At 48.5% G+C, this 21,385-nt stretch overlaps 1 protein-coding gene across 1 annotated transcript; it reads left to right on the top strand.

Annotated features, from left to right (window-relative positions):
• Positions 1-8,533: 8,533 nt before the first annotated feature.
• LOC126133603 (fibroin heavy chain-like) lies at positions 8,534-15,925 on the top strand. The gene is made up of 3 exons (XM_049915188.1): positions 8,534-8,566; positions 8,824-10,799; positions 15,763-15,925. Exons 1-3 carry the CDS (start codon positions 8,534-8,536, stop codon positions 15,923-15,925), a joined length of 2,172 nt encoding a protein of 723 aa, XP_049771145.1.
• Positions 15,926-21,385: the final 5,460 nt, after the last annotated feature.

Below are 21,385 nucleotides of genomic sequence, written 5' to 3'. Positions count from 1 at the left end.
CAATCCAGCAACGACCTGTGACGACTCAAGTTATTTCGTGTTATCAGTGGTGTACAGTCCGCCTCCGTAGCGCAGCGGTAGCGTTACTGTCTACCACGTAGGGGGCTCGGGTTCGATTCCCGGCAGGGACTGGGTGTTTTTTGTCCATCATCATTGACTCACAAGTCACCGATGTGGTGTCAACTAAAGAGGACTTGCAATACTGCGGCCGAACTCCCCCTCATGGGGCCTCTCGGTCAACAATGCCATACGATTATTTTATTTCATTGTTTGTGCAGTAAAATATGGAGCCGTGAGAGCATCCGGTCCTGTAGCTCCAGGAGATACTCTGTTTTCTTTTCTTTTCTTTCTTTCTTTCTTTCTTTGTTTAGTTAGTCCGCTCCGATAGCTGAGTGGTTAGCGCGGCGGTCTGTCACGCCAAGGGGCCCGGGTTAGATTCCTAGCTGGGTCGGAGATCTTCTCCGCTCAGGGACGGGGTGTTGTGTTGTCCTCATTATTTCATCATCATCAGTGGAAGGCAACGGGAAACCACCACTGGAATCACTTCCCTAGACGCTCATGCGGTGGACCTCTCTGACGAGGCTTCCCCCATGGCAAGGCAGAACACAAGGTTTAGTTTTTCTTTAGTTAGAACTCAGGTGACACTACTGTATCAGACGCTGCCTGTGGCGATGACAGCCTGCCAGTAGAAGACAACGAACAGTTTCAGTCCCTATGAATCTAAATAAACTAGCTTTGTTATTTTCAGATTTTGTTCAAACCATACACACTACTCACTATTACTGCTAAAATGATACTGTCCAAATTTCACTTCTGATCATAGTTTTTTACGCAAACATCACAAAAATCCATTACGGTATTTCAAAATTGATCTAGTAGCGGCAATAGATTAACCTCCAACATCATATGCAGCTATTATGGAAAACTCAGCTCCTAAAAGTCAATTAACTACACTCTTTCAGTTTATAACACTTGTAATTTTTATTTAATGTAATGTTGGAACCTTTTAAAATTAATAATGAGTTAAATTTTGTTGTGGGAGTGATTGAGAGAATGAACGGGGAACACATGAAATCCGAAATGTTTTTTTTGTGAAGATCTATGTGAAATCAAAACTGTAGAGAAAATTCCTGGGAAGAAACACGAGTCACGTGACACGTGTCTCAGCGAGCATGCTTTTGTAAAAGGCAGCCAGAAAAGAAGAGCGGATAAAGTTTCTTATTTATTTTTGGTTTACAATTAAATCTAATTTAATAAATTTAAGACTTGCTTACGTAAAATTACTTTCTGAATTGTGATTGGATGGGAGACGATTTCGCTGCGAGAATCGTCTAGAGAGAATGTTCTGATTGGTCATTCGGATCAACAGCCAATCTGAATTTAAAGTTTACCGCGCGGAGATAGGGGTGCTACCTGTACGAAGACATTGCCTAGAGGAGTCGCTTCCGGACCATTGTACCGAACACACAACGTTACATCGCTCTTCGCAAATAGTGTGTACAATGAAGAATTACAGTTGCAAATTCGGTTCGGTTTTCGCTAACAGCAACCGATTTGAGTGGGGACAATTTTTGTGAACGTTGTGTAATTTTATGTGCTTCCGTGTCAAAGATAACTGAGTGTGAAATATTCTGATCGAACTTAGAAAATGCGCGTGGCATGTTTCGCATTTGTGACGGAATAGTATGGCGAACACATCTGTGCCTGAAGCCCACTGAATCGACCGAATGTTTAACTCGCGTAAAGTTGTGGGTAACATTTTAGATCGTGAATAATATTCGGGTCGAACCTACGAGATTCCGGCTGTTTTCGTGTGACTATGTGAAGCACATCTTCGAACCTGCAGACACAGTATTAGCGCAGACGTAAATACAGACTTCATAGCCATTTCATGAGTCTTAGTGGCAGTAAATGATCAGTAGAGCTTCAAACATCTTGCTACAAGAGGGTGGAACTCGAAAAATCCGATATTTATCATGAACTTTCAGGAACTGATTTTTAACTAAACTAGCGCTTATAATGTGTAAAAATTGCAATTAATATTCGCGCGGCAGAGGTATTTATGTCTTAAAGTAGTCTCCAGAATTTTAAGTTTGGAAAGCAAGAGTATCTGACTTCCATGTGAAGGAATCCAGCCGACTCATCTTCAAGTAAAGATGGCTACCTCAGGTTGCAGAATGTGTGCGGCGTGTTACAGTTTTGGTCTGAAACGGAACAGTCTTATTAAACGCTTTTCCGAAAATCTCTACCCCCAATTCATCACCACATTCATGTCATTGGTGTATAAAAGTCACTTGTATGCTAAAGTAAATTTGTTTCAAAAGATGGGCAAAACGCACAGTAATTGGAATCTTCCACGTTACGACTGCTTCGAAATTTATAAAAAATTAGTTTGCCCGAAGTGTAGATTAATTATAGTGCAACTAAGAATCTATGATGCCATTGTTAAAGTCACTTAAAGTCAAATTTGCTGAAGTTTTTCTGTTTCAAATCTAAATTTGGTTTACTTAAAAAGTGTGCACTTTCCGTAAATTTTGCTAAAATTAAAGATGATGGCTGCCACCAGCTGGCCAAAGAAGTTCTCAGTTTGATACCATATTGTTCGAGAGTAAATTCACTTTAACTAAAAGTAATTAAAGCCATTTATGGTACTGTCAAAAGTCATATTAACTGAAAGAACGATTCCAAACTTCTCCTTCACAGCTGGCGACCAAAAAGAATTTTTTAGAAATAGTTTTTTCTTTCAATGGGTCTAAACCAAGGTAAGGTTTCGTGCCTAATGTGGTCTGTTACGGGGGTGTGGATGGATCTGATGCCTGTTGTCACAGTCATCAGTTAACCTTAGGGAAGGAAGTCGTGTGCACCATGTGCCCGCGACAACATTTTCCGCGATCATTTTCCGTGCTTGCACTGCGAGGTGACGACGCGCGCTATTTTAAACCGACCATCCAGTGACCAAGTTAGTTAATAAAAAGCACTGAACAGCCTAGATCTCATAAGGTACATTTCTTTTTATTTAAGGTAATCGGTTTCTGCAGACTTCGCTGTATCCTCAGGTATTTAAATATTTTGTTTTGAAACAAGTTCATTTTACGCAGACCTCACGCGCGAGATGTCAAGTGGATAAAAATAGCATATTATGAAAGTTTTGTCATCACTAAAATATTTAAAAATATAGAGCACCTTGTGCAATAGATTATGTCCATATATATATTGCTCACAGTTGCTTGTTGCATCATACGATCATGGTACAAAATAGCACAACTGTTTACACATGCTGGACATATACGCCACTTGAAGCGGGTTCGCACTGTTTAGAATATGTCAGTAACATGTAAATAGTTGTGCTATTATGTGCCGTGTATGTATAAGGTATTTTACGGTTTTAAATATTTTAGCGATGGGAAACCTTTTACAATGTGTTCTTTTTATCCACTTGGCATCTTGTGCGTGAGGTCAGCATAGAATGAACATGTTTTACAATGAAATATTTTTAGACCTGTAGATGACAACATAGTCTGTTGAAAACATTTGTCTTAAATAAAAATATTGTATACGGTCTTGTCTGTTGAATGGTTTTTAACAATGAAACAGATCGCTCTTCAGTTCTCTCAAAATGACAAACTTCAATCAGGCTAGTCAGGGCGACGGCTGGTTCTACGTTTCGATTTGCCGATTAATACGTAGTTTGCGTTCTTTCGTTTCACAGTTCCACGTTCAAAGGCGCGTTGAGAATATCTGACTTGCTTGATATTGCTGTGCACTTTCGTAAAGTCAGAAACTTGTCCCGTAGCACGCTGACGTTCGAATATGCGAGACATGTGAACACGGCTAAGCGCTGACGCGCAGGCAGCGTTGTGGCGTGGCTCGACGCGACTCTTCGCCATACACCTGTTGTGCCGGCTGCCCCAGGAAACACGGCCTGCCTGTCTGCCGGCACTCACACAGCACGCCACCACTCGCTGCTGTTGAGATCGCTGTCGCTGCACGCCACTTGCTATCGGCTCAGTCTCTTCTCGCCGCAGACAGACAGTCTCTCATTATCAGCAAACACTCTCTGAAGACCTCACACAACAGAACTCGTTACACTGACGCCTCCAGACTTCAGAACGCGATTACTACCAACCGTTGCGTTCATATCATAAACATACAGTTTTTTTGAATAAAATGTTCTCGGGTTTCCAACCGCGTCAATTGGTTAAAACTACACGAGCTTTCGGCCAAGCACTCCTTGGCCATTGTCAAGTGTTATGACTGCCAGTGGGCTGTTGGTGCGCCCTTATATACGCTATCTGCCGGCTGTGACGTCACTGGTGCCCGGCTGAAGGCCTTTCACGCAAAGAATGGTAATAAATTAAGAATGTTTACGAAGTCGCTGCAATTACAACTTACAGGTATTGAAATATTAAAAGGTAAGTGGCCACAAACACAGCAGAAGGTATCAGACGCCAGGAATGGCAGCAAATAAGGTTTTAAGGCTTACTGCTAAAATACAAATATCGAATTATTTTTTTCAAAGCGAATGACCACAATCACGGCTGAAGGCCTTACACGCCAGGAACGGCAATTACAAAACAAATTTAGAAACCTGCTGTAAAACAGTAAATACAAGCAAAGGTTAATTAAAAGAAACAAGCAACTGACCACCAAACGGGTGAAATAAGATTATGGTAGCCTCGTAACACAACCCTTACACTGTTAGATTTATTCCAGAAGGCGACCAGAACTATTAACTAGCCATACATAACCTTTAATGTAGGCATTACAAGGTATGGTAATAAATAATACAATAATAAAACACAAGGACCAGTCACAGACGGTGCTCCAGGAATCGGCCTCTAAGAAGGTCCAGCAACAAACACTTTCGCGAGCGATGAGATAGGCAGCCAAGAGTTGCACTCACTTCACAAGATGGTAACTCCGACTAGTGGCAGTCTAACGAATGAGTAATGATCATCTTGCTGAAGCTACCTGACGTCCAATAAACCAAACACAAGACTGAAACAACACGCCAAAGACGGAACCGGCGGAGTGCACTACGCCCCCAGAATTCTGTGCTTAGAGCGCCCGGAACGAGAAAGAAATCACTACCACCAGAGTAGAAGAATCAGAAACGGCCTACAATAAAGAAAGCTGTCAAAACTACACGCCTTACCGGACAGCAGCGGCAAAGCGAGGAAACGTACACTGTCGTTACATACACTAACCCCCAGGGCAGGTAACTGGGGCGTTAGCGGGCACCAGGCAGGAAAAATACCGCTGGTTGAACTTAACAAATTGTAACAAGCTGACGCAGTAAATAGTAATAAGAAGTCGAGGAAAGCTAATCAGGTCCGCTTTCCCGAAGCAATCCATTCTCTGCTCTTCACCTCGGCGACATTTCGGGCAGCAACACGAACCAAATCACTGGAGAACCGCAAGATGTCACAATGCTGGAGGTTACTCTGCTTGAATTGAAATGCTCTCATCTTAAAGCCTGCAGGATCTGGTTTACGACGAGGTCGTGCACCCTCGTGACCACAGCCCTTCCATCCGGCAATCCATGCGCGCCGCCAGAGGTCCCGGCGTTTTCTCGCACTGCGCGGACCTGGCTCCTCCTGAGTCCCCAACCGAACTGCCACACTCACACGACACGGAAAAACAACGATGTCACCCCAAAGATCATACATATCGATAACCGCCGCTGCTGCCATTAGCGGACAGGCAACGCTTGCGAAACGAGTGGCGCCAGTCAAAACGAGAGGCAGACCAACAATCGCAACCATGCCAACTAAAGCATACGGTCTGGCCTCCAACAGAGGGTGGAAACCTACAAACAGCACCAACGCGAGCCGCAGCACGGCTGAGAAACACTTTTTGTGATCTGTTGACGTCGTCTTGCAGTGCTTCTAGATCCCAGTCAGACAGCCATTCATTTAACTTCCACACTCCTGTGTTTTATTAGGAATGTGAGCTTCTGTAACGACGTACAAACTGTCGCACTGTTTACGCCACAAGCAATGTAACGCTGTCCTGTCACGTACTACGATATCCATCGGACGTGTCCCAAAAACCACCAATAAAACCTGACCGGGTGTAGCCCGAAAGGTACCGATGAAACTCGGAAGTACGGTCCGCCGAATTCTTTGCAGTAACGTTTTGCAACTCTTCAGTCGAAGGCGATGCGCCCAGACGCTGGCAGCGAAGCCACATACAACGGTAATTTATTGTTGACGGTGACAGATGGCTTGGTTCAAATGGCTCTGAGCACTATGCGACTTAACTTCTGAGATCATCAGTACCCTAGACTTAGAACTAATTAAACCTAACTAACCTAAGGACATCACACACATCCACGCCCGAGGCAGGATTCGAACCTGCGACCGTAGTGGTCGCTCGGCTCCAGACTGTAGCGCCCAGAACCGCACGGCCACTCCGGCCGGCGACGGTGACAGAACTGGCGGAATCTTAAGCATATTTTAGGCGCTTTCTGAGTAACGAGTCTTATGTATTCCAGAATTTGTCTTTTCAAATCGAGAACAATTCCTAGATACCTGGATACAGAGCAGCGATATATAGGAATTCCATCAAGCCTCAGTGAAGGATTTTGGCAAGATAAGGTCTTCCCTTCAAAAGAATGTAACCGTTTTTATGAACAGCTGTGACCAGTCTGTTGCCCCAACACCACCACTGCATCTGCACAGGCAGGTAATTCGTCCTTCATTCAAGTCTCGCTCTAGAGTCAGCAGACAACTAGTTGAATGTTATTCACGTATGCAACACCACTTTCAACAGTATTTGCTACGTCTAAAAGATAAACTGTAATTCTGAATACGAGTCTAGTGTCCTACCATAGAGCCACATCGCTCGGTTACCCAGTTCAGATATCCAGTGGGTAAGGCAGATTTTAAAATAGCGCTGCTGGATTTTTTTGTGCGATATGATGGCAGACCTGTAGGGACGCCCTTTTCCGACGGTACATACAAGACTAACAGGCAGAAAGTGACGCCGTACAGCTCGTTTTGGACCACACAGGTTCATCAGCGACAGTGGCAGTGGCAGGCGTCTGAGGTAACGCACAGCGCCGTACGTGTGTGGCCGGGACGGAGTGTCGCATGCTAATCCGACATCCGCTCCACCAGTTGCGGCGCCCTCTGCTTATCGAAACACCATCGCAGTACTGCTCACAATGAAACTTGTGCTATGCTACTGTTCCTTTCTCCGATAACACAAGTGAACACAGCCTCGGGTGAATTGCATAATCAACTAACTAAACAGTGAACCGTCCTGACCCACGACACTGAACTCTGTACTAACTAGTTCATTGATACTGCAGCTGCTGCTCCTCTCTTTATTATGCTTTTAGTAATTCCTTACGAACATTCAGTAGAGAATAATTCCATATAGATGCCTAACACAGTCTCGATCTGTGGGGCAATGAAAACAGGTCTACATGTACGACCGACGACTGGTAGAGACATGCACTGCCATAGAACACTGGCGTGCGGTCTGCTCAGTCCAGGTGGAATTCAACGTCTATCCAGTATCGTTTTATAGCTTCAGTTTACATATAGTGTTTCACAGCTGCTGAATCTGCGTGGTGTCTACTCTTTCAAAGGAACAGACACCGTGCATTCAATAATTGATAAGCCTGGCTACACTATGGATCCACTTTCTTCAGTGCTAATGCACAAATATGTCCGACCTCCTGTGGGACACTAAGTAAAGAACAGGAGTACACCGGGCAGGGAATGCGGATGGGTGGTGCTCGATGGGGGCGTGAGTGGACCGTGAAGCGTCCCGAGACAGTCCGTGCAGTTGCGATAACGCTGTGTCCCGGGTGGCGCAGTCGTTACCGCACCTGCCTAGTAAGCAGATGATGATGTTTGGTTTGTGGGGCGCTCAACTGCGTGGTTATCAGCGCCCGTACAATTTCCCAACCTTTGCTCAGTCCAATTGCGCCACGTTCCTGGATGATAATGAAATGATGAGGACAACACAAACACCCAGTCATCTCGAGGCAGGTGAAAATCCCTGACCCCGCCGGGAATCGAACCCGGCCTAGTAAGAAGGAGACCCCGAGTTCGAATCCCGATCCGGTACACATTTTCGCTCGTCGCCGCTGATTCCGCATAAAGTCCAGCTGATAACAGTGATCCCCCTTCTGTTTACATATCGTGTTTCATAGCTACTGGAGAGGTGTGGTGTCTGTTCTTTTGAAGGAACAGACATCTGGCATTCAAAAACCAATATCTGGAGCACTTTATATGGCAGTAATTATAAGAACACACGAACCGTAGCAAATTCGTGTGTTTGATTACGTTTTGGTACCGTCAGCAGACATCACTGGCACCTCTTCTCCTGATGACGGGACACTAGTTTGCAGTTCCGTCAGTTACTATTCGATTAAGTTCCACCCATGTTACGTAAAAAACAAAGTTGGTGGAAAAATGCCGCAGCTACAAACGTTTAAAATTTCTCGTGTACGTCAGGGTCTTCTTTGACCACAGAGAGATGGTGAACAAGCGTTGCGATTAAGCTGTTCCGTAGCAAGATGGAGTGCACTTGTGGGAAGGATATTGGTCAGGTACACTGCAGCCATAATTATTTTGTGTAGAGAATAGGTGCCGGCAACATGCACCCCATAATGGTGCAATGGCGCCTTCCTGGAGCTAGATCAGAACTGCACGAGGAAAGGACAGATAGCAGTGTGGGGATTGTATCTTGGCAATGTTCTGCAAATCCTCACATCCACATTCAATGCACGAAATCACCACCGCACCGAGAAAAAGGCGTAATTTGCCGCCAAAACCTTGTGTTATAATTTTGTACCTATAATTCCAGGGGAGGGGGAAGGGTGGGGGGCAAGAGACCCCTCAGGGGGGGGGGCCGCAAGAGTCCCCTCGGGGGCAGGGGGGCGCAAGAGTCCCCTCCGGGGCGGGGGGGGGGCCGCAAGAGTCCCCTCGGGGGCAGGGGGGCGCAAGAGTCCCCTCCGGGGCGGGGGGCGCCATTGTCCCCTCGGGGGCGGGGGCCGCCATTGTCCCCTCGGGGGCGGGGGCCGCCATTGTCCCCTCGGGGGCGGGGGCCGCCATTGTCCCCTCGGGGGCGGGGGCCGCCATTGTCCCCTCGGGGGCGGGGGCCGCCATTGTCCCCTCGGGGGCGGGGGCCGCCATTGTCCCCTCGGGGGCGGGGGCCGCCATTGTCCCCTCGGGGGCGGGGGCCGCCATTGTCCCCTCGGGGGCGGGGGCCGCCATTGTCCCCTCGGGGGCGGGGGCCGCCATTGTCCCCTCGGGGGCGGGGGCCGCCATTGTCCCCTCGGGGGCGGGGGCCGCCATTGTCCCCTCGGGGGCGGGGGCCGCCATTGTCCCCTCGGGGGCGGGGGCCGCCATTGTCCCCTCGGGGGCGGGGGCCGCCATTGTCCCCTCGGGGGCGGGGGGCGCCATTGTCCCCTCGGGGGCGGGGGCGGGGGGCGCCATTGTCCCCTCGGGGGCGGGGGCGGGGGGCGCCATTGTCCCCTCGGGGGCGGGGGCGGGGGGGCGCCATTGTCCCCGCGGGGGCGGGGGGGCGCCATTGTCCCCTCGGGGGCGGGGGCGGGGGGCGCCATTGTCCCCGCGGGGGCGGGGGGCGCCATTGTCCCCTCGGGGGCGGGGGGCGCCATTGTCCCTTCGGGGGCGGGGGTGGGGAGCGCAAGAGTCCCCTCAGGCGGTGGGGGCGCAAGAGTCCCCTCAGGCGGTGGGGGCGCAAGAGTCCCCTCAGGCGGTGGGGGCGCAAGAGTCCCCTCAGGCGGTGGGGGCGCAAGAGTCCCCTCAGGCGGTGGGGGCGCAAGAGTCCCCTCAGGCGGTGGGGGCGCAAGAGTCCCCTCAGGCGGTGGGGGCGCAAGAGTCCCCTCAGGCGGTGGGGGCGCAAGAGTCCCCTCAGGCGGTGGGGGCGCAAGAGTCCCCTCAGGCGGTGGGGGCGCAAGAGTCCCCTCAGGCGGTGGGGGCGCAAGAGTCCCCTCAGGCGGTGGGGGCGCAAGAGTCCCCTCAGGCGGTGGGGGCGCAAGAGTCCCCTCAGGCGGTGGGGGCGCAAGAGTCCCCTCAGGCGGTGGGGGCGCAAGAGTCCCCTCAGGCGGTGGGGGCGCAAGAGTCCCCTCAGGCGGTGGGGGCGCAAGAGTCCCCTCAGGCGGTGGGGGCGCAAGAGTCCCCTCAGGCGGTGGGGGCGCAAGAGTCCCCTCAGGCGGTGGGGGCGCAAGAGTCCCCTCAGGCGGTGGGGGCGCAAGAGTCCCCTCAGGCGGTGGGGGCGCAAGAGTCCCCTCAGGCGGTGGGGGCGCAAGAGTCCCCTCAGGCGGTGGGGGCGCAAGAGTCCCCTCAGGCGGTGGGGGCGCAAGAGTCCCCTCAGGCGGTGGGGGCGCAAGAGTCCCCTCAGGCGGTGGGGGCGCAAGAGTCCCCTCAGGCGGTGGGGGCGCAAGAGTCCCCTCAGGCGGTGGGGGCGCAAGAGTCCCCTCAGGCGGTGGGGGCGCAAGAGTCCCCTCAGGCGGTGGGGGCGCAAGAGTCCCCTCAGGCGGTGGGGGCGCAAGAGTCCCCTCAGGCGGTGGGGGCGCAAGAGTCCCCTCAGGCGGTGGGGGCGCAAGAGTCCCCTCAGGCGGTGGGGGCGCAAGAGTCCCCTCAGGCGGTGGGGGCGCAAGAGTCCCCTCAGGCGGTGGGGGCGCAAGAGTCCCCTCAGGCGGTGGGGGCGCAAGAGTCCCCTCAGGCGGTGGGGGCGCAAGAGTCCCCTCAGGCGGTGGGGGCGCAAGAGTCCCCTCAGGCGGTGGGGGCGCAAGAGTCCCCTCAGGCGGTGGGGGCGCAAGAGTCCCCTCAGGGGGGGGGGCGCAAGAGTCCCCTCAGGGGGGGGCGCAAGAGTCCCCTCAGGGGGGGGGCGCAAGAGTCCCCTCAGGGGGGCGCAAGAGTCCCCTCAGGGGGGGCGCAAGAGTCACCTCAGGGGGGGGGGGGCGCAAGAGTCCCCTCGGGGGGGGCGCAAGAGTCCCCTCGGGGGGGGCGCAAGAGTCCCCTCGGGGGGGGGGGCGCAAGAGTCCCCTCGGGGGGGGGGCGCAAGAGTCCCCTCAGGGGGGGCGCAAGAGTCCCCTCAGGGGGGGCGCAAGAGTCCCCTCAGGGGGGGCGCAAGAGTCCCCTCAGGGGGGAGCGCAAGAGTCCCCTCAGGGGGGGGCGCAAGAGTCCCCTCAGGGGGGCGCAAGAGTCCCCTCAGGGGGGGCGCAAGAGTCCCCTCAGGGGGGGGGGCGCAAGAGTCCCCTCAGGGGGGGGGGGGCGCAAGAGTCCCCTCAGGGGGGGGCGCAAGAGTCCCCTCAGGGGGGGGGGGCGCAAGAGTCCCCTCAGGGGGGGGCGCAAGAGTCCCCTCAGGGGGGGGCGCAAGAGTCCCCTCAGGGGGGGCGCAAGAGTCCCCTCAGGGGGGGCGCAAGAGTCCCCTCAGGGGGGGCGCAAGAGTCCCCTCAGGGGGGGCGCAAGAGTCCCCTCAGGGGGGGCGCAAGAGTCCCCTCAGGGGGAGCGCAAGAGTCCCCTCAGGGGGAGGGCAAGTAGCCCCTTTTGTCGCCGCCGCCCCCCCCCCCTCTGCTGACACCTCTGTCTGGACCCCAAAGCGATACTGTTCGACAATGTTCCTTGAGTGCACTATATGTTCCCGCCTTTCGCCATAGGAGGTACATGCAGCACTGTATATCATGATCATCATGGTGGTCCAAGTCTTATGGTGTGCAGAGGCGTTATGTTGCATGGGTATAATGAACTCCCTAACTCTGAACACAATACACCCAACGTCAGTGTTATTCTGACACCGTGTTCCTCCTCCGTGTGCCTCTTCTCAGGGTGCATTTCACCGTGACTTCACTTTTACGGATGACAATGAGAGACCGCATCGAACAGCACAGGTGGAGAAGATCTTGGAACGAGAGGCTGTTCGGCAAATGGACCGGCCTCCCCGCATCACCTGAAACTCGCTGTCATCCTCGAGTTTTCCCAGCCAGTCTATTTAGAGGGACACCGTTTCGTAACACTTTCTGTCTAAGAGTCTTTTCTGCTGATTCCCAGATCATAACGAGTGTGAAACCGTTCAGTTTTTCGCCAACACCTGGTGGCTCTCTGTGATGAGGTAGCCAAAGCTGTGGCGGAGCCGATTCCGTCCGTTCATTCAAGTGGCTCTGAGCACTATGGGACTTAACATCTGAGGTCATCAGTCCTCCAGACTTAGAACTACTTAAACCTAACTAATCTAAGGACATCAGGCACATCCATGACCGACGCAGGATTCGAACCTCCGACCGCAGCGCCATCCGTTGATATCATCTCTTGACTTCTGGGATAGTATACGAACTTTCGTCATTGGTGTGAAACTCTAGTGGTACAGGAAACTTAAGGGGGAGAAGGAAATAACTACTGCTGAAACACAAGTAACGGTTTAATGGAAAACTGGGTGGCTGGAGGTGCGAAATTACATGTTATGGTCCAATAAAGCAACCACACGGCAGTGGGTAACATAATGCCAGTCACTAAGACGGCGAGGAGTTACTTAATAAGATAAAAGGTAGGACATTAATCTGTGACGTAGGAGTATATCAATTATGCCACTTCGCGAATCCATGTGGCGCGCCAGATTCTGTGAGAGTCACTTGTCTTTCCCAACTTGCCTGTGATGAGCTATTGTGGTATGCGATCAATGAAACTTCTAAGCTACTCTGGTTCTTTTTAAATTATTACCTGAAGGTGATCAGTTGGCTGAAGGTGGCAGACCATAGATCCCATTAAACCACGTATTACAGTCCCCTCCCTCCCCCATTCCATTCGTGCCTGCTGCGCGAGAAAAGTGACTGCTTAAATGGCTCTGCGTGTGCTGTCCCTGCGGAAGCCTTACGTAGTGATTGAAAAATATTTCTACACATTCTCACCTGAAACCTTGTAAGCAGGTTTCAAGGGACAATTTGCGTATGTCTTTAAGAGTCTACCTAATCGGGTGTTTAACATTTCTGTGATGCCCTCCCATGCAGTCAAGCAAATTGCTACCATTCGCTCTATCTTCCTTTGTGTATGTTCAACTTCCCCGTTAGTCCTATATGGTAATGATCCCACACACTTTAACAATATTCAAAGACAGATCGCACGAGTATTTCGTAAGCAATTTTCTTCGTATACTGGTTGCATTTTTTCCAGTAGTGTACCAATGAGCCCAAGTCAATCACTTGATTTACATACGTAATATTCCAATTCATGTCCCTACAAATTGTTACACCCAGGTATTTGTAGAAATTCATTGATACTAGCTGTAGCTCTCTGACATTGTAATGACAGAATATAACGATTTTAATTTTGTGAAATACACAATTTCACATTAAGTACGCCTACAGTAACTTGGTGATCACTAAGCGTCTTTGAAATCTTGTCAAGATGTGATTATTTAAAGAGCTTTCAATAGATAACGCTTAATGATTAACAACTGCATCATTTGCAAAAAATACTGAGCTTATTATTAATATTATCTGCCAAGTCATTATTTCTTCTCCATGGATATGGGGCTGAGACAGCAAAGGACCTGGAAGAGCAGCTGAACGAAATAGACAGTGTGTTGAAACGAGGATATAAGATGAACATCAACAAAATCAAAACGAGGATAGTGGAATGTAGTCGAATTAAATCGGGTGACGCTGAGGGAATTCGATTAGGAAGTGAGACACTTAAAGTAGTAAAGGAGTTTTGCTATTTGGGGATCAAAATAACTGATGATGGTCGAAGTAGAGAGGATATAAAATGTAGACTGGCAATGGCAAGGAAAGCGTTTCTGAAGAAGAGAAATTTGTTAACATCGAGTATTGATTTAAGTGTCAGGGAGTCGTTTCTGAAAGTATTTGTATGGAGTGTAGCCATGTATGAAAGTGAAACGTGGAAGATAAATAGTATAGACAAGAAGAGAATATAAGCTTTCGAAATGTGGTGCTACAGAAGAATGCTGAAGATTAGATGGGTAGATCACATAACTAATGAGGAGGTATTCAACAGAATTGGGGAGAAGAGTAGTTTGTGGCACAACTTGACTAGAAGAAGGGATCCGTTGGTAGGATATGTTCTGAGGCATCAAGGGATCACCAATTTAGTATTGGAGGGCAGCGTGGAGGGTAAAAATCGTAGAGGGAGACCAAGAGATGAATACACTAAGCAGATTCAGAAGGATGTAGGCTGCAGTAGGTACTGGGAGATGATGAAGCTTGCACAGGATAGAGTAGCATGGAGAGCTGCATCAAACCAGTCTCAGGACTGAAGACCACAATATCAACAAGAACAACAATCTTTAATTTAATACTAACAGTAAGGGTCGTAACTCATCTTCCTGATGTACGCCTGAATCTATTACATCTTCTGATGACTCTCCATCCAAGGTAACACGCTGCTTCTCCCTATCAGGAGAGGTTCAGATACTTCTTCCCCTTTCACCCGTAATATCCAACTGGGCGTGGTGTTTCTCTAAATCCATTTGCGTGATTTCTCAGAGATTTCCAACGACAAAAGTCACGACTCGGCCTTGTCACCATCCTATTTGTCTGATACCTTTTTAGCCACCCGCTTCTCATTAGCGGGACGTTAAAACAGCCTGCCTCATCTCTGGCATCACCACTGTCATCGTCCTCTCATTTCTCCGCTCCAGAGGGATCCTAATAGCCGGCCGCTGTGGCCGAGCGGTTCTAGGCACTTCAGTCCGGAGCCGCGCTGCTGCTACGGTCGCAGGTTCGAATCCTGCCTCGGGCATGGATGTGTGCGATGTCCTTAGGTCAGTTAGGTTTAAGTAGTTCTAAGTCTAGGGGACTGATGACCTCAGATGTTAAGTGCCATAGTGCTCAGAGCCATTTGAACCAACGGACGGAATCGGCTAAGCCACAGCTTTGGCTACCACATCACAAACAGCCACCCGGTGTCGGCGAAAAACTGAACGCTTCCACACTCATTATGATCTGAGAATCAGCAGAAAAGACTCTTAGACAGAAAGTGTTACGAAACGGTGTCCCTCTAAATACACTGGAGGGCAAACCTCAAGGATGACAGCGAGTTTCGGGTGATGCGGGGAGGCTGGTCCATTTGCCGAACAGCCTATCGTTCTAAGATGATCTCCACCTGCACTGTTCGATACAGTCTCTCATTGTCATCCATAAAAGTGAAGTCACGGTGAAATGAACGTTGAGAAGAAGAATATGGAGGAGGAACACGGTGTCAGAATAACATTGACGTTGGGTGTATGGTGTTCAGAGTTAGTGAGTTCAGTATACCCATGCACCATAACGCCTCCGCACACCGTAAGACTTGGATCACCAAGACGACCATGTTATACAGTACTGCACGTACCTCCTATGGCGAAAGGTGGGAACACATAATGCACTCAAGGAACATTATCGAACAGGATAGTACTTAGAGCCATTATAGGGATCCTTAGGATCGTTGAAAGCCACTTGTCTTAATCTCTAGATCTACAGAACGGAGACCAACGACTTCATCCCCGTTAACAATATCTTGTCATCTCGGCTCAGAGCGTCCGCGTCGTCGATTCCCCATCCGAGAAAACCATTCCGTGTCCGTCCTCTCAAGCAATACCCAATCGCATCAGAAATTCCATTTGGTACCCCCACACGACTATGGCGCTGAGGTCCCGGAAGCATCGACGTGCCGCGAGCAGCGGTCCTGGCAGGTGGGGGCGGCGGAGGCGTGCAGCGTGCAGCCGCCGGAGGCTGCGCCGTCTCCGCATTGCAGTACGCGGCGGCGGTGGCGGTGGCGGCGGCAGCGGCCCCATCTCGTCCATCGATACTGCACGGCGCGGCCGTGCCCAGGTCACGGCACGCGGCGACACGCGGCCAGCTGCGAGCGACCACACAGGTGGCGTCTCGCCGCGGGCTGCCACCGACACGAGGCCCGCGGCTGCAGGGCACGTGGCTGAAGGCCACTAGCAGCGATCAAACTTGTTTGTCAAATATTACTGTTTCCTACCCACGGCGTTGACGAAGAAGCGCGCAGATGTACCAGCGAAGTTTGTCAAATGTAGACTCACTTTCGAAGGACCTGTTGCGGAGCATTTTGACACTGTACATCTACATACATACTCCGCAATCCATCATACGGTGCGTGGCGGAGGGTACCTCGTACCACAACTAGAATCTTCTCTCCCTGTTCCACTCCCAAACAGAACGAGGGAAAAATGACTGCCTATATGCCTCTGTACGAGCCCTAATCTCTCTTAACTCATCTTTGTCGTCTTTCCGCGAAATGTAAGCAGGCGGCAGTAAAATTGTACTACAGTCAGCCTCAAATGCTGGTTCTCTAAATTTCCTCAGTAGCGAACCATGAAAGGAACGCCTACTTTCCTCTAGAGATTCCCACCCGAGTTACTGAAGCATTTCCTTAATACTCGCATGATGATGAAACCTACCAGTAACAAATCTAGCAGCCCCCCTCTGAATTGCTTCTATGCCCTCCCTCAATCCGACCTGATAGGGATCCCTAACGCTCGAGCAGTACTCAAGAATAGGTCGTATTAGTGTTTTATAAGCGCTCTCCTTTACAGATCAACCACATCTTCCCAAAATTCTACCAATGAACCGGAGACGACTATGCGCCTTCCCCACAACTGTCATTACAAGCTTGTCCCGCTTCATATCGCTCTGCCATGTTACGCCCAAATATTTAATGGACGTGACTGTGTCAAGCGCTACACTACTAATGGAGTATTCAATCATTACAGGATTCTTTTTCCTATTCATCTGCATTAATTTACATTTATCTATATTTAGAGTTAGCTCCCATTCTTTACACCAATCACAAATCCTGTCCAAGTCATCTTGTATCCTCCTACAGTCACTCAACGTCGACACCTTCCTGTACACCACAGTATCATCAGCAAACAGCCACACATTGCTATCCACCCTATGCAAAAGATCATTTATGTAGATAGAAAACAACAGCGGACCTACCACACTTCCCTGGGGCACTCCAGATGATACTCTCACCTCCGATGAACACTCACCATCGAGGACAACGTACTACACTAGTGGGAAAGCTACCAATGCAGACAAAGCATTTCTTGAATTGAGTTAGCACTCTGTAAAGGGAACATTGGGAGTGGGGGGAGAAAGAATAAAATATATCAAGTACGCTGATGATATGACTGTGCTAGCAGAAACGGAGGAAGAGCTCCAGGTAATGAGGAAGAACACTGTCAATGTCGGTAAAGTTTGGAATAAAACTGAATATTGGTAAGACCAAAGTGAGGAGAATCGGAAAAGACGACGACTCGAATAACACTATCCCATCCGGCGACACCACAGTGGTGTGAGCATAGTATCGCGCAGTGGCCGGTGACAGCACTTTAGTATCTTTTTCAATCTGTTGATGTTTTGCTTAGGTAACAATAACTTACACACGTCAACAACTTTTTTTGTTTTTATAAGTACTTGTGCCCTTTCATCATGGCGGACGAAAGAGACAATAGGATTATTTACGATGAATGCGCGGACGTCTTGTCTGACGTTCCGGACGACTTGACCGATTGGGAAGAAGACACTGGATATCAAAAAAATGAAAGTGAAGCAGAATCGTAGGAAGACAGTGAAATACGTCCAAGAAGAATTCGGCGAACGCTACGGTTGCCAACTGATTCGGCTGAATAAGACGAAGAAGGCAGCGCACAGTGGTCAGACTTTGATTTACCGAGGACCAATAATAAATTTTAATGATCCCCGAGTCCAAACATATTTCCCTAAGGTACACAGACCGTCGAGGATATCGTAGAATTATTATTCGGAAAGATCTATTTGAATATATTAGCAACGAAACCAACAAGTAATACAGTCAAAATTGCAATAGAAAAAACTGGATTTAAAAAATGCCAAATTTGTCGACGTTACGGGACCCGAATTCACAAAATGGTTTGGGATTGCTATCCTTACGGAAATGGTAAAAAAAGCAAGGATCGATGATTATTGGTCAACGAATCCATTGATAGACACACCAATATTTCGCAAAACGATGTCCGGCATTCGGTTCAGACAAATATTATCTTATTTTACATTTTTCAAAAAAAAAAAGTTTAAATGTGTGTGAAATCTTATGGGACTTAATGCTAAGGTCATCAGTCCCTAAGCTTACACACTACTTAACCTAAATTATCCTAAGGCCACACACACACACACACACACACACACACACACACACACACACACACACACACACACGTCCGAGGGAGCTCCACCGGGACCAGCCGCACAGTCCATGACTGCAGCGCATCAGACCGCTCGGATAATCCTGGGCGGCACATTTTTCCTACAGCAACAATAAGCCGGGTAATGTCGATCGGCTTGTCAAAGTGCAATTCGTAATTGATTATTTTTCCAAAAAGTTTAAAGAAACGATTAATCTAAGTCAAAACATCTCAATTGATGGAGGAATTATACCGTGGCGTGGCCGATTAAATTTTATAGTTACAATCCGTTGAAAATTACGAAATACGTCATACTAATTAGGATGCTGTGTGATTCGAATACGGGATACATTTCCTCATTCAAGATATAGTTCGGCGCTGGACAGGCTTTAGCAAAAACAGTGATGGTACTACTGACACCTTCTGATGGAAAATGGCATCACCTTTGCATGGATAATTATTATAACAGTGTAGAACTTGCAGAGTAGTTACTTGACAAGAAAATTCTAGTTTGTGGAACGATACGGCAAAACAGAGGATTCCCGGAAAATTACAGCGCGCAGAACTCAATGTGTTTGAAGCTTGTCATCAACGGAAAGGTGACAAGCCAAGTAATCCGAACTAGCGCTGCCGGCGTCAAGCGAATAAATTTGTACGACACGTGCTGGCGGCAAAGAGTTAATTTATCACTAGATTGAATAGTATTAGAACATGTTTAGTCATTCCAGTATTCGGGAAGCTTGATAACTTCCAGTGGAACTTGTACAAAGGAAGTGAGACGCTGAATGTCCATGGGAAAGAGAGGTTTCAGGAGACTGAAAGGTTTGCTGACAGCTAGAAGTATACCTATTACACTTAGGAAGAGGTTCTTCCAATGTTTTGTGTGGAGTGTGGTGTCTTACGGTTCTGAAACGTGGACAGTCAGACAGAACGAACAAAAATATTTAGAAAGTTATGGAGAAGAATGAAGGAAGTGAAGTGGACCGGCAGAATGAGAAATGAAGAAGTGCTCAGCAGAATAGGAGAGGAGAGGAACTTCATGAGGATGATACAGATGAGGAAATCATCTAGGATGAGAAAGGAGAAAGTTTCAAGCATATGAAGGAGAATGCTTAGGATATAGAGACATGGGGGATGTCCGGTTCATACCTGTCTGAGGACAGATTTACTGCAAAAAGACAGAGATGAAAAACAAAGCAAGACACTGGTCCTGGGAATGGTTGAAACTGGAAGATAAATATACTTATGAAATGCTAATGAGAGTTCATTAAAATACCGCAATGAGGGAACATGTACATCGCCCTTGGAAGAACCAGAGAGATTCGATTATTTTTAATTTTATTACAGTTCCGTTTGTACGTTACTTGTAGAATACTGATTTCCTTCTTACGTCTTCCTGCGTAATATATAACTGAGAAAGACGCAATACCTCCACCACATTGGTAATTGCAGCGTTCTTTTGTTTTTTATCCATGTACTCTATTGATCGTAGATTTCACAATTGTGAACCTCGTGATAGAATGAGATAAACGTTTTCTCACTAAACATCAACACAAACAACGCCCGTTAGCTTGTAAACCGGTCATGAATCAAAACTACTACTGAATATTTCAAACACAGTCTATGTTTGACAAACACGCCAAACAAAGCCGCACACCGCCAAATATTTGACAAAATTAGTGAAGTTTAACAAATTGTTTGACCGTTTACAGGGATATTAAGGCCATAGATTCATGTAGACTGCGGATGCCACATCTCTGCCGAGCTACGGTTTGAAAGTAACATCTAAGTGACGTGACAGAGCAGAGAAACCTTGTTACTGTCACCGCGAAATACGTCGGCAACTCATGGTCTAGTGGCTAGCGTTGCTGCTTCTGGATCACAGGGTCCCGGGTGCGATTCCCGGCCAGGCTGGGGATTTTCTCTGCTCGGGGACTGGGTGTTTGTGTTGTCGTCATCATTTCATCAATCATTAGTGATAGTTGCTACATTGGACTGAGTAAATCATTGGAGTGTGAAAAGATTGGGACTTTGTACGGGCGCTAATGACCGCGCAGTTGAGCGCCCCACAAACCAAACATCATCACCGCGCACAACGCGAAATATACCGAATAGCTGAATTCAAGAACTGATTTTCACAACTGTACGACCTGTACTAGTATTTACGCGTATAGTAGTACACACAATTTCTTTAAAATTCAGGATAATAATGCGATGCTTATCGTTTTAACATTTGTTCAGGAGAAGGGCTAAACCGTTTCCAATATTGTAGTGGCAGTTGTTTTTCTTCTTTTCACAAGCGACGAATTACAACTCTTCAGTGAATGCCTGTATTTGTTGCTTTAAGAGTAATTTAATTCTCCGCTTCCACAGGAGTAGAAGACAAAATGTTACTTTGGTAGGAAGCATTTAGTTTGTTGTCTATTTATCAGGTTTTTTTTTTAATGAGGATCAACATGCGTTTCTGTCCTTATGGTTTTTTCACAAAAAAAGCGTTTTTACGTTGTATGACTTTTGCTTAATCTAGTACAGATACCGGTACCGAAACAGAACCAGAATAAGACCGAGCGAGGTGGCGCAGTGGTTAGCACACTGGACTCGCATTCAGGAGGATCCCACGTCCGGCCATCCTGATTTAGGTTTTCCGTGATTTCCCTAAATCGCTCCAGGCAAATGCCGGGATGGTTCCTTTGCAAACGCACGGCCGACTTAATTCCCCGTCCTTCCCTAACCCGATGAGACTGAGGACCTCACTGTTTGGTCTCTTCCCCAAAAACAGCCCAGAATAAGAATATATTGGGAAACGCTGATTACAGAGGAAACTCTTGCAGTGCGTTGGATATTAAAATTAAGCCATTTCAAAATCTTCGTAATTCCTAGAGTTTTGGATCTGACAACCAATGTATATTGACAAGACAGAATTATAATGATCTTCATCACTCAGTTCGCATTACTTACAAGAAACTAAACAGTCTCAAACAGAGGGTCATTCGCATCTCCTTGGTAATGGTATCACTCCTTAGCTTCAGCCTGTAAATTCAGTGACTTGATCTGCAAGAAGTCCCAAATTTTCCATGTTTTTACAACAACTCACCTGTGGAACGAAATATTACCCTTCGCCTATCTTTCGGTGTAACTAAACGCTGCCGGCAGGGGTGGCCGAGCGGTTCTAGACGCTACAGTCTAGAACCGGCGACCACTACTGTCGCAGGTT

The sequence above is a fragment of the Schistocerca cancellata genome, chromosome 1, assembly GCF_023864275.1.
Source record: "Schistocerca cancellata isolate TAMUIC-IGC-003103 chromosome 1, iqSchCanc2.1, whole genome shotgun sequence".
NCBI lineage: Eukaryota > Metazoa > Arthropoda > Insecta > Orthoptera > Acrididae > Schistocerca > Schistocerca cancellata.
The sequence above is the reverse complement of the archived record's forward strand: the minus strand, read 5'-3'. Positions and strand labels throughout refer to the sequence as shown.

Coding starts and splice junctions, on each gene's coding strand:
- LOC126133603 (XM_049915188.1), top strand. CDS start 8,534: ATGGAGTGCACTTGTGGGAAGGATATTGGTCAG. Junction 8,567..8,823: donor GTGGGAAGGATATTGGTCAG/GTACACTGCAGC, acceptor CTATAATTCCAG/GGGAGGGGGAAGGGTGGGGG. Junction 10,800..15,762: donor TCCCCTCAGGCGGTGGGGGC/GCAAGAGTCCCC, acceptor TGGCGGCGGCAG/CGGCCCCATCTCGTCCATCG.